Genomic DNA, 14,186 nt, shown 5'->3' on the forward strand with positions numbered 1-14,186 from the left:
AATGGCGATGATGAAGCTGCTGTGCATGGGGATTTTGTATATGAGATGTACAAGGATGGGGGGATGTGCACATCTGAGTTTGTTTGGGCTGCTCCTGTGTGGCCGCTGCTGTCTAAGAGGCCCTTGGTGCTGAGCAAGCCATTTCTGGCTGCCCTCTCCCTCCTCTGTACTTCAGGGGAGCTGCAGATCCTTGGCAGGGCAGTTTCACTCTCTTAATCATTTTGGCTTCTTCTTTGCAGGCTGCAAAACTAGATCTTCCTATTAGTGCTGGACTCAGCCTGCTCCTTGGTTTTCATTGCACACCTGCACACACACCCGTTAGCTCAGATGTGTGCTTTCAGTAACAAAGCACTATGGGAGGGGTTTGTTTTATCCTGTGTGTGTGTGTGTGTGTGTGTGTGTGTGTGTGAAGTAAAGCACACATGATGAGGAGAATCCACCTAAATAGTGACCAATCTGTGTTATGAAGGCCATCGTTATTGGTTCTTTTCTTCCACAGCTTCCACTGGGCTGCAGCTCCTCATGGGAGCAGTCATGCAGCTTCCCTGCTCGGCATCAGGCACAGCCCAGGAAGCTGCTCCCACTGGCATTGTCAGAGCTCCTCTGGAAAGCAACATGCTCCTCCTGACTGCCACGGGCAGCAGATGCTTCCTTCCTCCTCCTGTGGAGGAGCGCAGTGCTTGGGGCCGTGCTCCTGCACTGGAACAACCAGCCTTTTGCCTCTCCAGTCTTTCCACACTGCCTTCTAAGAGCAGAGAGGGCAGTGTCTGGGACCTGGGGGACTGCAGTGGGAGCCTGGGCCCTGCAGCAGAGGGGTCTGCAGCTACTTGGCTGGGAGTGGGATGCCACTGCCTGGGAACACTTTTTTCATTCCACATGCTCACACCGTATCTATAAGCAGCTCCCACGTACATCCCCTCTACTGCATGCTTTTGCTGGATTTGCCGTTTCCCTTCTGGAAATCATAGAATCATTAAGATTGGAAGAGACCACTAAGTTCATCCAGTCCATCCATCAGCCCCATCACCTGGGAGAAGAGGCTGACCCCCCCTCACCACAACCTCCCTTCAGGCTGTTGTAGAAAGCAATAAGGCCACCCCTGAGCCTCCTCTTCTCCAGACTGAACTATCTCAGCTGCTCCTCACAAGGCCTGTGCTCTGCACCCCTCACAGCTCTGTTGCCCTTCTCTGAACACGCTCCAGGGCCTCAGTGCCTTTCTTGAAGTGAGGAGCCCAAAACTGAATGCAATATTCGAGGTACGGCCAGAAACTCTGCTTGCGCGACCCAGCGCCTGCCCTGCTGCTTCGATGTGAAAATCACACCAAGCGAAGAGCGCTGCGCGTTGGTCAGCGGGCAGGGCCGTGGATACAGACAGGGCCGGGCACGGGCAGGGGCTGGGACACGGATAGAGCCGGGCAGGAGGAGCGGTGCCGGCCCCGCAGCGCCCCCTGCTGGCGGGAGGCGGCGCGGTGCGGACGCGCGGGGCGGTGTAGGGGCGGCCCCGAGCTGTGGCGGCCGGCAAGGAGCTACGGGCGGGCTGTGCCGCTGGAGCGGCTGTTTGCGCCGGCCCGAAGCTGCCCTCGTTTGTGTGAGGGCAACGCGGCACCAAAGGCTGGCGGTAACAGAAACACCGTCCCAACACACAGCTTTTTGTACAAATATATTTTTCTTTATAGTACAGAATCACTTTTAAAATACATCATTTCCTTAACAAACGTTGGCAACAATATTAAAATAAATAACGTGTCCTAGAGAAAGTTCCGTTTCATCATAAAACCGCAAACCAGAAGAGTACAAAAATCGGTGCGAAAGTCTCTTCACCGGTTGTGCTGCGCGGGGCGCGGAGCGCGGCTCTCGGATCGCGCGCCGATCGCTCCTGCGGCCCTCCGTGCGGTACCGAGCAGAGCGGCACCGCCACGCGGCGCAGCGCAGCGCAGGCAGTGCCCGCACTCCTGGGAGGTCAGCCCGGAGCGCACGGCTCACAGCCGCGTCTCCTGCACCTCCTCCTCCGTCTCCTCCTGCAGCGCGCAGATCTGCGGCCTGGGCTTGCGCTTGCTGGAGTTGCGGCGGTGCGCGGGAAGCAGCTTGAGGCGGTCGGCGTGGCTGATGGCCTGCCGCAGGGAGCTCTTCTCGCTCAGCAGCTTCTGAATGGATTCGTACTGCCGCATCTTGTTGTCCTCGATCACCTGCGGGGACACCGCACCACTCAGATGGGCGGTGGCCGCGGGAGGTGCAGCCTGGCTGCCCCCCCCGACCCCACACGTTCTGTTCTGACAGGGCGCAGTGCGTCCTGACTCCTCACCGCCCAGATTACACGATAATGCAATATTCAGGTGCCTTTATGGATGAAATCAAAGATTCTGACCGTTGGATATTTCCTCAGAAAACCTTTTCCCCTGCACGCCTTTCTATTGCTCAAGAAGAGCAGCCCTTTCTGCCCTGGCCATGGTAAAGCGGGGCAGGAGGCTGGCACTGCTGGTCTTTAAGGCCCCCCTCAAGCCAAAGCACTCTATGGCTTGTCAAATGTAACAAAACAACTGTGCAGATGAGGGAAGATGCTCACCAGGAACCGCTGGCACTCCAGGATGGCTTCCAGCCTGTGCTCAGAGAGGATCACAGTGCAGTCTGCAAATGCATGCTTCAGCGTTTTCCTGATCACCTGGGAAGTTCTGGAAGGCAAATAATCATTGGCATCCAGACTGCAACATACATCACCCACAGCCCGTAGCTGCATTTGTGGTGTGTAATCATCCAGCTGCATGCTGTGATGCTCAGCAGTGGTGCACCTCTGCTGGGGAAACACTCATCTGCTCTAATGTGAAGGTGTAACTGAACTTCTCTGACACTCCATGCAGAAATGCCACCGTCTCTAACAATGCCACGCTGCACTGGCATCCTTTGGACCTAATTTATGCTCTTGCTGTCTGGGCTGGAGATAAACCAGCTTGGAGTGCTGAACTCATGGTGATAATCCCAGTCTGATGTAAGCTTTGGGGTATAGAGTTGCTCCCCTTGGGTAACAATTACAGCACCCACCATGCTGGAGCGTCTCCGTTACCTTGCACTGTGACAGTGGCACAACAGCAAGGAACAGTGAGTTACAGCACGGTGGACCAAGTGTGGCCAGCACCCTGTGGACAGCCCAGCAGCCATCACTGCGTGTCCCTCTCCTTCCTTCACATAGCTCTGCCAAAGCAGGACAGCCAGCATGGCTGAGCTGCTGCTGACGCAGCAGAAGTGAGTTGCTGCCCTGCTGGAAGCCGGCTTGAAAAGTGTACTTCTCAGAGGTGGCACGTTTAGTGCAACCCTTTTCCCCAAGGTCTGTTCCTGAAGCTGAAATCAGGCTTAGTACCAGACCTGAGGAGTTACCAAAGGTTTCTTTAGGAGGTGCTGCCTCACTGTTTTTTGGATTTCGTATTAGAACACGTGAACAAAACGTACATGGGGTCCAGGTGAGCACTGGGCTCGTCCAGCAGCAGGATTTTAGCCTTACTGAGAACCGACCGGGCAAGGCACATCAATTGCTTGTGCCCATGGCTGAGGACACAGCCTCCATCCACAAGAACAAAATCCAGCTGGCCTGGGAACTGCTCAATCACAGACTTCAGCCCAACCTACCAGAGAGAAAAAGAAAGGAAAAATGGATGAAGCACAGTTACTGCTGACTGGGGGGGGTGGAAGGGGGGGGGGGGGTATGATGACCAACACCTTTTCTTTTCTTGCCTTTTACTCCTGAACAGAAAATACTGATTGATGAAAATGAGTGTCTGTCCTACAAAGACTACAAGGCGCTGGCTGGGCAGTGTGAAAAGCTGAACCATACCATGTGCCAGGATTTACTCTGGGAAGCCGAGAGTCAATGCTTTGTTTGTTTGTCACATACAATGACTTCTGGCATTTCCACCCAAACTCTCTGAGTTAGCAGAGACAGCCATGTGCTCAGAACTCGTGTCCAGAAATGATGTGTGTCACTGGTAATGTCAAGGAGAGAGGTTTCTGAAAGGAAACCAGGCCTCTTTGGTTACTAGGAGGGCAAGAAGAAACAAGCAAAATTCCTGTGCTACTTTACAGCAACAGGGAAAATAAACCCGGTCACCGCGGCGTTGTGTCTATGGCTCTGAGAGCATTTCCATCTGCTCTTTGTGCTGCCTCAAAAGCACTGTGCATGTTGCTCAGCCCATGGGCATTGCGGCCACTCCTCGAGCACCAGTGGCAGAATGCTTCAGAGGGCCTTGTGGTGGGAACCTGCTTCACCAGAGCCAGAAACAAACCCAGCACAGGAGGTGGCTCTCGTTTGTTTCTGCCTGTGCCCCTCTTTGCTCTCGCTGGGAAGGGCACTGTGTTTGCACCAAAGCTTTGCAGCTTCCTCATGTCCAGTCTGACTGCTCCCTGGCATTCCCAGAGAAGCATTTGTAAAACATGAGAACTGGGAAACATACGAGAGATGCACTGCTCCAAAATACATTATAAAAGTGCAGTGCACCTCACAGCTCATGAAGAGCCCCCCTTGGATTTTCAAAATATGACTGTTCTGCCACTTATTTTCATTCCAAGGCAAAAAAAAAAAAAGCCAGAATTATTGCTTTGCATTTCCTTTTTACATGGAAACCATATTAAATGGTGGCATGTAGGTTATGTATAGTATTTTTGAATTTCATACTTCTGTTTATAAGCAAATCAAGGTCACTGCATTGTTCCTCACTCTTTCAAATATAACTCTTGCCCTTTAATGAAACTCTGCAGCAGGTTTTTAGTTGGAGATTTGCTTTCTTCTTAAAACTGTGTGAGGTCTCTGTACATCTACAGCTCAGACAGCTGACTGCCCGAGGAAAACCTAGCCCTCAGAATTAACACGAGTGTGACAGATTCAGGTGCTGAAATACTGGGGCAGTGGAAGTGAAACACCTGACATTTGTTCATACAGTGCCTTGCATCTGCAGCCCAGTGTAAGGGAGCTGAAAGGTGGCACTGCTACTGGCAGTGCTGTCTAAGCCCTCAGCGGCCTGTGGGTCAGGGTGAAGCTGGATGCCTGCTTTCTTCCCATGCCCCACTCCTGAAGTCACGCTGACTCATTGACTCCACCGAGCCAGATTTCAGGAGCACGAGCTGTGTAAACAATCACATCACTCCTACTGAAAAGTACTAGCGGCTCTTTTTTATTTGCTTTGAGTTCTCTTGCCTATTAACTGAAAAACTCTGTGTTGTTGCATTTGGATTTGCCAAACTCCTTAGTGATAAATAGTTCAAAAAATTTTTTCTCACTGTTTACAAATAAGGATTAGCTCTTTAAAATCCTGGGGTTGGCTCTCACACACCACCATCCAAAGCAGAGCTAGAACTCACTTTATTTGAGAGGGGATATTAATCCCCTCCCCCAAGTCTCAGGGCATCAGGGAAGCACAGCACTGCTTCCCCGTCTCTTGTAGCACCAGCTAAAAAGCTGCTGTTGCTCCATTTCACCAAAAGTGTTGTGATGTACGTCCTAGACAGTAAATTGTGCATTGAAAGTGGCTACTTTCCCCTTTTTCAAACAGGAAAGGAATTACATAAGCCTCAGAGAGAGCAGAGACAAAAGTCAGCCTCCTGGGTGGGAACAAGGAAGCTTTCAGATTAACTCCCACGTTTGTACGCATTTAATGATACTTGAGACTTGCTATGGACAAGGAAGAGGGAAGGAGTTTATGAAGTCATCCGTGCCTTAGAAGGAGACATCTGCTTTCTAAGCTGAAGCATTCCCTCTTCTGTACCTCTTAGCTGCCTTGTGGCATTATTTACACCCGTGCAACCTATTAAACACTATCAGCACCAATAGGTGGCATCTTACACCCATAATGAGTGGTGTTTGCTCTCTAGATGGAAACAGAGCTGGAAAAATCTTTCCCCTGTTACTGGGGAATTTGAAAACAAAAATGTTGCTAAAACCTCAATGTAAAATTAGAAGAAAGAAAACCTTTGGGTTTTCCAGTATCCCCTAATATTTGATTTCCATGAAGGAGGCAGCTGGCTGTGACACAAGCTGTACATGAGCCCAAATGCGATGTCAGAGAGCACTGCCTACCAGCCAGCTGTAAGCCAGACTGAGAGCTGCAACAACTGGAAAATCTTTCAATGAAAGATTCTTATAAGCTGAGTCTAAGTATTTCCTATTGCAGCAATACCAGTCTTTTATTTCTAGCACTGGCATCAGACGTTTCTCACTTCTCTCTGGCCTCTCAGATGTTTGCCAGTCATCTTTGCACACTTCAGTTGAAAAATCTCACGTATTTGACAAAGCATTAAAGTGACAAAAGATTACAAGACTTCTGCGTCATCAGCCCACTGCACTTCTTTTCTCTCAGGGTCATGTAGCCAAGCCAAAGAGAGCCTCACCTGTGCTCAGTCACTGCATGAAGAGCTGTACGGAAGTTTATCTTTGTGTTTCCTTATTACCCCATAAAAAATTGCCTTTGTCAAAGTTGGGGAAAAAAAGGTTTATGGCCTTCTGTTATCTTTTCTCAGCACTTTCTTTCAAAGCCTTTATATAAATTTAGCACACGGTAACCACTTGTTTTGAGTGCACTGCATTGCACTCCGGTGTAGGCACTCAGCAGAGGGAAACAAGAAACACACTGAGCAGTTTTACCTCCTCTGCAACTTTCCATATTTCCTCATCGTTCCATTGCCCATAAGGATCCAAATTCTTCCGAAAAGTTCCAGAAAATATGAAGACTTTCTACAAGAAAGAAGATGTACAGGTGGATATATACAGGTGGATCACTATGTGAGACATTGTAAATTGCAAAGCATACAGAGACAAAAAATAACCTTCTGCAGTTATCAGACAAAGCTTAGTGAAGGTTTTATACAATTTTGGAACAAGTTGTTCAAAAAAAAGAGGAGGGAGTTAATCACAGAATCACCAAATGGCCAGGGTTGGAAGGGACCTCAACGATCATCAATCTCCAGCCTCCAAACCACAGGCAGGGCCACCAAGCTCCACATTTAATACTAGACCAGGCTGCCCAGGGTCCCATCCAATCTGGCTTTGAACAACTGTAGGGATGAGGAATCCACAACCTCTCTGGGCAGCCTGTTCCAGCATCTCGTCACTCTCATAATAAAGAACTTCCCCCTGACATCCAACCTAAATCTTCCCACCTTCAACTTTAAAGCATTTCCCCTTGTCCTGTCATTATCTACCCTTTCAAAGAGTTGACTCCCCTCCTGTTTAGGTACTGTAGGGTGAGGTCACCCTGCAGCCTTCTTTTCTCCAGGATGAACAAGCTCAGCTGTCTCATCCTGTCCTCATAGGAAGGTGCTCCAGCCCCCTGATCATCAGAGTTAAGAACTGTATGTTTAGGTTTTGACTGCTGTTTTAATAAAAACTAACCCAAACTTGTCTAAAAAAATGTGAAATATTTCAACAGTTTTCAGAATGGAAAATTTTCTATATTTTAACTTTGGAAGAAGCCTTTTTAAAATCTTGTTTGATTCTTTATTGCTTGTCGCAGCCCCATCTCAGCAGAGCCCTCCTGCCCCTCTCTTGGTGCCAGCTCACAGGGACGTGGTGCAGCACAACCCAACCTAGCTGCAGCACCACCACACGCTCACACAGGAGGCTGCCCTGAGGGATACTGCAGGCGTACTCTCTTCTTCCTGTTCTGCACCTTCCCTCTGTTGCAGAAAATGATGAAGATGTGCACTGCTCAGCACCAACAGAGCATCCTTCTAAGATTTACTACTGAATTTGTTTTGTTCATCAGTTTAGACAAGCAGCTATAAAGGAACATGCCTTAGATAAATGTGTTGTGGCTGGAAAAGCAATGACTCAGACAAAATTAAATATTTGTTTAATCTCTTTTTGCACAGGGCAGGTGTGTCAGATCGGTGGAAGTGGGGTTCTTCAAGTGACATTGAGGTTGCTACAGTTCTTATAAGATAAATGGAAGCTGTTGCTTTCTGTGTTGCTCTACACCTGCTGCTAACAGCAGGGAAACTTGCTCTCAAAGAATGCAAAGGTTTGGAAATATGACCATTTGCATGTTCTTGCCTTGTACATACAGAATGGATATCAAGAGGAAGGATTTCAGCCATTACTTCTTCTTTTGTCTTCCTAAAGAAAATATTTATTTAGAGAAGACATGTTGAAATGCCAGAGATCCGTAGCCAAATAATTTCTTGTTGAAATTAAACCAGAGCTCTGGTTGTCCAAAGCTACTGAAAGCAACTGCTGGGGTGGCAGAGATTGGCTGAGAGTGTGTATGTAGTAAAATACTGTCCCAGAGCTCAGCCAGTTGGCCACAATTTCCATCTGACCTTACCTGGGAAATTGGCATTCTTTCATCAGATTTCAGAGTGATTTATACGAGCATTTATATTCATCATCTAATTATGATTAATTAGAAGTGTGTGGCAGCTTAAAATAAATTGTTTTAATTCATTTAATTAAGAGGTGCAAGGCATTGCCAGTAACTTCTTTGGTATAAGAGGGAAGGAAGGACCTCACTCAGGAGAGCAGAAGAGAAAACCAACTGCACTCTGCTGCCATGCAGCCACTGGAGGGGCTTCCCTGATTGCTCCTCACTGCTCTGCAAGCCAGGATCCTGCAGTGCAGGCAGTGGTGTGCACAGCCAGAACTTACAGAACTACATTTGGTAGGTACCAGGGAAAGAGAAGAGCCTTTCCTTTATAACCATCATTTCTAATAACTCCAAGTGCTTGAGTGAAGAACAGCCCTGTCCCTTCCCACGGCCCAGTTAGTTTGTGCATGTGGGACTACATATTTGCAGCAGGATTAGATTCCTGCAAGCACTGGGTGCGGTGAAAGTAATCGTTCTATGGAAGCAGGGTCAGACCTGGTTTTGTTCACACTTTGAGCACCATGCATTTAACTAATGGAGTAGGTATTTTCAGCTCTCACTGATAAAGAATAGTCAACTGAACAAACCAGTTTTAAAGAAGATTGGGCTGAATAACATTCCTGCTGAAGTGCAGCAGGGAGAGAAATAAAGGAGACCACTTTCTTCAGACACTACTGATACTTGTGATAGCTGTGCCTTTAAGAAGTAGGGCACTAAAAGCAAGCTATTCCCTGAAATACATATATTTTTTTTTTCCACAAGATAAATATTGCATTGTCCTGAATTCTGGTACTTCTCCATCCTTTTCAACACCTCCTTCCTCTGGACTCATTAGAAACCACATAGGCTTCACCTGAGTAAATATCGTGTTAGGTACGTGGGCAGGTACAGTCCACTTAGAAAGAAGGAGAAAAATAAATCTTAAATGCCAGGAATTCAAAAGGGTGGGGGGGGGGGGGAAAAAGTGACTGCCATGAGCTTGCGTGTCATTTATAAATATGGAAGGAGTAGGAATAAGGAGGGTGATGGAAGGAGAACTGGGTGGCTGGGGAGACTGGAAGTAAATCTGGAGCCATTTCCTTCTCTGTCAGTTGTTTGTGCTCAATCTGGAGGATAAAGAGTGTGATCACACAGCAGGTAATTTCTCAGAGCTGACAAGCACCCACAAGCAAAATGCTTAGGAACATAAATATGGCCATGTTTATGTTCTGCCCGCCCCACCTACTGTAAATCAACCCCTCTAAAGTGCTAATCCTCTTCAGTGGCTAGAGCCTCTGCATATTGGTTACAGAGTTGAGTACACCCAGTTTGTGCAGATAAGCCTGCTAAGTGATTTAAGTGTTGTGTGGAGAACCAAGACTCTGACAAACCCAAGGAAATGCATACAGAAGAGTACTGAATCCATTTAGAAGAGGCAGATAAAGAGTGAGAATATCCTGGCTGTGAGCAGCTGCTGATGAGATAGAAGACCCGTGCAGGTTCTCAGCCAGACCCATGAGCTGGCACCTCTCACTCTGCTCTTACAAACCCTTCCTTGTTCCCATCTGCCCAAGGCTGAAACATCTTCAGAAGCACAACACCAGCTGCACATACAGAGAAGTCCAATTAACAGCAACATGACCTCCATGTTGCCTCCTCCTACATACATCATGACAACAATATCAAGATGAAGGAAAATGAATTTGGTATCTGAATGTCTGAGTTCAAAGTTTTATTGTCATAAGTGTCCTTTAGAAACTGTACTGACATTAAAACATTTACAGTCAACAGTAAGAGCACGTGAGTAACAAAGACCCTTTGCAAATTTCTTTGCAACCATTTCTGTAAGATTCAAAGTTGTGTTAAGATGCAAAAACTTCTGCCTCCCATAAAGCTCACTGAGAAGCACGAGGGCTGTGTTCCCAGCAGCACTGAATGCATGATGCAGAAAACAACAGATATACTGCCCTGAATGAGCATGTTTCTATTGACCTCCACCAGTGTCCTGTGCATGGGCATGGGGCAGGAGATGCTCCCACTATGATGATACTGACATGTCAGCTCATAGCTGAGCTTCTCAGCAGGATGCATTGCAAAGGAGTGACCTGGGAGGGTACAAAACAGCCATCCTGGTGCCACCTCCAAGGGTGAGTTGTCCTGGAGAGTCTGAGGCAACGGAACAGTGCTGAGATGGACAGACAGGTAGATGTCATGAACAAAGACAGATGGCTACTGCAAAATGAACCAGGAAGAGAAGTTGCCAAACATTAACTTCTTCAGGGAAATAAGGGAAGCAAAGGGATTTGATGGTTTTCTTTTTGTCAGCTGGCAATCACACAAACTGTAGTAGTCCTGTTCTCCATACTAAGCTTGATTTTAACTCTACAATTATTTAGTTAAATTTACAATTATTATATTATTATATTAATTGTATATATACATTATTATTATATATTATATATATAATAATATATATAATAATATAATAATAATATTATAATTATTAAATATAATTGTATATATACAATTATATATATACAATTATTAGTTAAATGCTGTGAGATCTGTCATCGGCGGATGATTAAATGTCTAAATATGAGCAGAACAGCACTCAAGGCTCAAGGAAACACCCACTGTGGGGGGGGACACCTTATGGATCTCAGGATTCCTCAGTTGTTTTAATGGGAAGCTGGCTCCAGATCTCCCATTATCCCTTCACAGCCAAACTTCTAAAGGCTTCTTCTTCAGTCTTACTCAATTAGTTATTTGAGTACATACTCTGCTTGAGGACCTGCATGCAAAAGAGCTTCAATGTGCAGAAATCAGGTGCAAGACACCTTTCTTCTCCAAACACCCTCGAAACATGCTAGAGAAAGTCTTGCAGATGAAACCTCAGAAAGAACTGCCCAGAATGAAGAGCTGTTGGGCTACAATTATGCTTCAAGCAGCCTGTTATCACTGAGTTACCGATTTCCATGAGAATTACAAACATCCTGTAGGAGCACTACTGTGGTCGAGGCTGTGCTTAACCAACGCCAGCCTTTGATGAGGTGCAGGAAGGAACTTCCTTGTGGGCGCTCCAGGAAACTTGCTTGATGTGATTTACCAGCTCATGCACCGACAGCTGCATCTGATACACAGAAAGGAGCAGATAGATCTCCTCCTTTGCTGTGGCTCAGTGAGATTTGTGAGTGCCCCTCAGGCTGTTCCAGCACCACCCACCTGGAGCACACTGCAGTACGTGCCGGTGGGACATTGCAGGTGCTACACAGCCACCTATTAATGACACTCCTATTAAAGAATAATTTTGTGTCCTTTAAACTGCAAAATTTGGGGATAGGGAAAAGAAGGGCAATGCTGAAAAAATTTCCTAAGGAAGCATGCCTCAAGTTAAACTAGCTCCATTCCCTCACTGTTAGTGAAGCCTCTCTCGTGTGACTGTGCGCATCCACATGTTATAGGCCCACCTCCCAGGAAAGGCAAGGAGACTTTTATTTTACATTCTGAAGCTGCAGGTGAATGGCAGAGAACAAAAGGCTCTCTTTGTTCTGCTGGGAAAGGCTGGGTGGCATGTGTAATTTCTCTTCTCTGAAGAGAATACTGGTGAAAACTTTATTTCATTCTGCATATGGGAAATTCTGAGGCATAAATGTGCAGCTCCTTGGCAAGTGTTTTGGACAGAAACTGCAAAGTGAAGCAAGCAAATAGATTGTCAACTCTAGTGATTTCCAGAGAATGAGGAGCTGGGGTTTTTTAGTACTCTTCGACAAATTTTATAACATACTTCTCCAAACTAAAGCAACACCATACATGCAATCTGTGCCCATCTTGACACAGCTGTATTTGCAATCTCTGACACAGCTACCTTGACCCAAAGGAGTTACTTTTTTCCTTGCTTGCAACTAAAAGTCATGCTGACAGTATTGAACCAGCAGTAACAAATAGAAGTTTACAGGACTAGACATACATGAAAGAGTTGCATAGCTGAGAGAAAGGGTGACAGATCAGCTGTCACAGGGCAGCATGCCAGGCATGTTTGCAAACGACACTGAGCTGTGTGGTGCAGCTGACATGTTGGAAGTGAAAGGTTGCCATATAGATGGACCTTGACAGGCTTGAAATGTGGGCAATGCAAACATGCAGGTCAACCTGGCCAAGTGCAAGGTCTTGCACGTGGGTCTGGTAATCCCAAACATCAATACAGGCTGAGAGATGAGTGGATTGAGAGCAGCCCTGCGGAGAAAAAGTTGGTGCACTGGTGACTAAAATGCTCAACATGAGCATTTAATGTGTGCTTGCAGCCCAGAAAGCCAGCAGCATTAAAAAAGAGTGACCAGCTGCTCAAGGGAGGTGATTGTTCCCCTCTATTATGCTGCCTTGAGGCCCTACCTGGAGCACTGCATTCAGCTGTGGGGTCCCTACCAAATGAAGAATACGGATCTATTAGAGCAGATCCAGAGGAGGGCCACAAAGGTGCTCAGAAGGATGAAGCTCCTCTCCAATGAAGACACGCTGGGGGAGTTGGGGTTATTCAGCCTGGAGAATAAAAGTCTCGAGAGAGACCTTATAGTGACCTTTCTGTACCTAAAGAGGGCACAAAAGAAAGCTGGAGAGGCACTTTCTAACACAGAATCACAGAATGAGGGTAGTAAGGAGCAGGAATAGGTCGCTCAGAGATGCTGTGGATGCCCCACCCCTAGAAGTGTTCAAGGGCAGGTTGAGCAACTTGGTCTAGAGGACGGTGTCCCTGCCCAAGTTGGGGATCAGTTAATGATTGAGTAGTTCTGCTACTGACCTATCAAAGAAAAAAGGCAAACTATTGTTTTCACAACCTAACCATAATACGTGATATAAGGTTTTAGAAAACAGGAGGTGAGAACATCAATGACTGTATTTTTTTTCTTTAGATGGCACTATCTTGTTTTGAATCAACATGTCATCCATTTCAGAGGCAGAGAGATAAGGCAACTACAGACACTTTTGTTTGAGGGTACTGCACCTTCTCCTTTTTATAAGGGCTCTTGTGTGAGTGACATAGAAATACTCAAAATGTAGACTACTGCAAATTATCACATTCATTCATCTAAGTATCCTCTTCACAAATTCTGTGCATTTTTTCTGTTTCTTAGCATAAAACAACTAACTTTCAGCTTAAATGTAACTATGTGTATATTAATGTACAATCAAAAAAAAAAAAAAAGAAGGCCCTTTGCTGCCTCTAAAACATTCTCATTACCTGAGGAATCACTCCGAAGGCCTTCCTCCATTGCTGCAAGCTGACTGTGTTCCAGGAGATGCCATCAATCTGGATATCCCCTTCTGTATTCAGCAGTCTTAAAAATGCAAAAAGTAAAGTGCTTTTTCCTGAGCCAGTTCTTCCTAAAAGGCCCACCTGCAATGCAAATTAATAAAAGCAAGCACTTAATATCGCTCGTATATTAACCACAGACTAAGGCAGCAGCATTTAGAGATCTTAATAGTGGAGAGCAATCCAAACTGATGTCAGTGGGATAGCTGTTCAGTGGTAGGTTGTTCATTTGTAAGTGATAGAAGTCTACAGCAAGGGTTGATTGTTAGTGTAAACCTTCAGAATCAACGAAGGTAGATCCATTAGTCTATACTTATCTGAAGAGCAGAAATTTCCTTATATATTATTTCATATTTCGTAACCGCCACCCAAAGCTGAGACACTGCCTTTTTCCACAGCTGAATTTTACACCGCTAATGCTGAACTGTCTGAGCATGGACTGCATTTGAACAATGACAGTATAAATGTGAAGGTGATGAGGTGACATGAGGACCATTCCTGCTGTCTGACATCCTTTCCATTACAGTGCCTAAGGCAAAACAGGACAAGCAAAGGTCTGT

At 46.3% G+C, this 14,186-nt stretch overlaps 1 protein-coding gene across 2 annotated transcripts in view; it reads right to left on the reverse strand.

Moving 5' to 3' along the window:
- Positions 1-1,715: 1,715 nt before the first annotated feature.
- Positions 1,716-14,186, reverse strand: part of CFTR (CF transmembrane conductance regulator) — a 100,916-nt gene continuing 88,445 nt past the window's right edge. For both annotated transcript variants that reach the window (XM_048946695.1, XM_048946688.1), the window contains 5 exons: positions 13,555-13,710; positions 6,623-6,712; positions 3,442-3,614; positions 2,564-2,669; positions 1,716-2,186 (listed from right to left, as the gene is read on the reverse strand). In XM_048946695.1, the coding sequence (XP_048802652.1) occupies positions 1,980-2,186; positions 2,564-2,669; positions 3,442-3,614; positions 6,623-6,712; positions 13,555-13,710 (732 nt within the window). In that variant the 3' untranslated portion in view covers positions 1,716-1,979. The remainder of the gene's footprint in view (positions 2,187-2,563; positions 2,670-3,441; positions 3,615-6,622; positions 6,713-13,554; positions 13,711-14,186) is intronic.

This window comes from Lagopus muta, chromosome 1, assembly GCF_023343835.1.
Source record: "Lagopus muta isolate bLagMut1 chromosome 1, bLagMut1 primary, whole genome shotgun sequence".
Classification (NCBI taxonomy): domain Eukaryota; kingdom Metazoa; phylum Chordata; class Aves; order Galliformes; family Phasianidae; genus Lagopus; species Lagopus muta.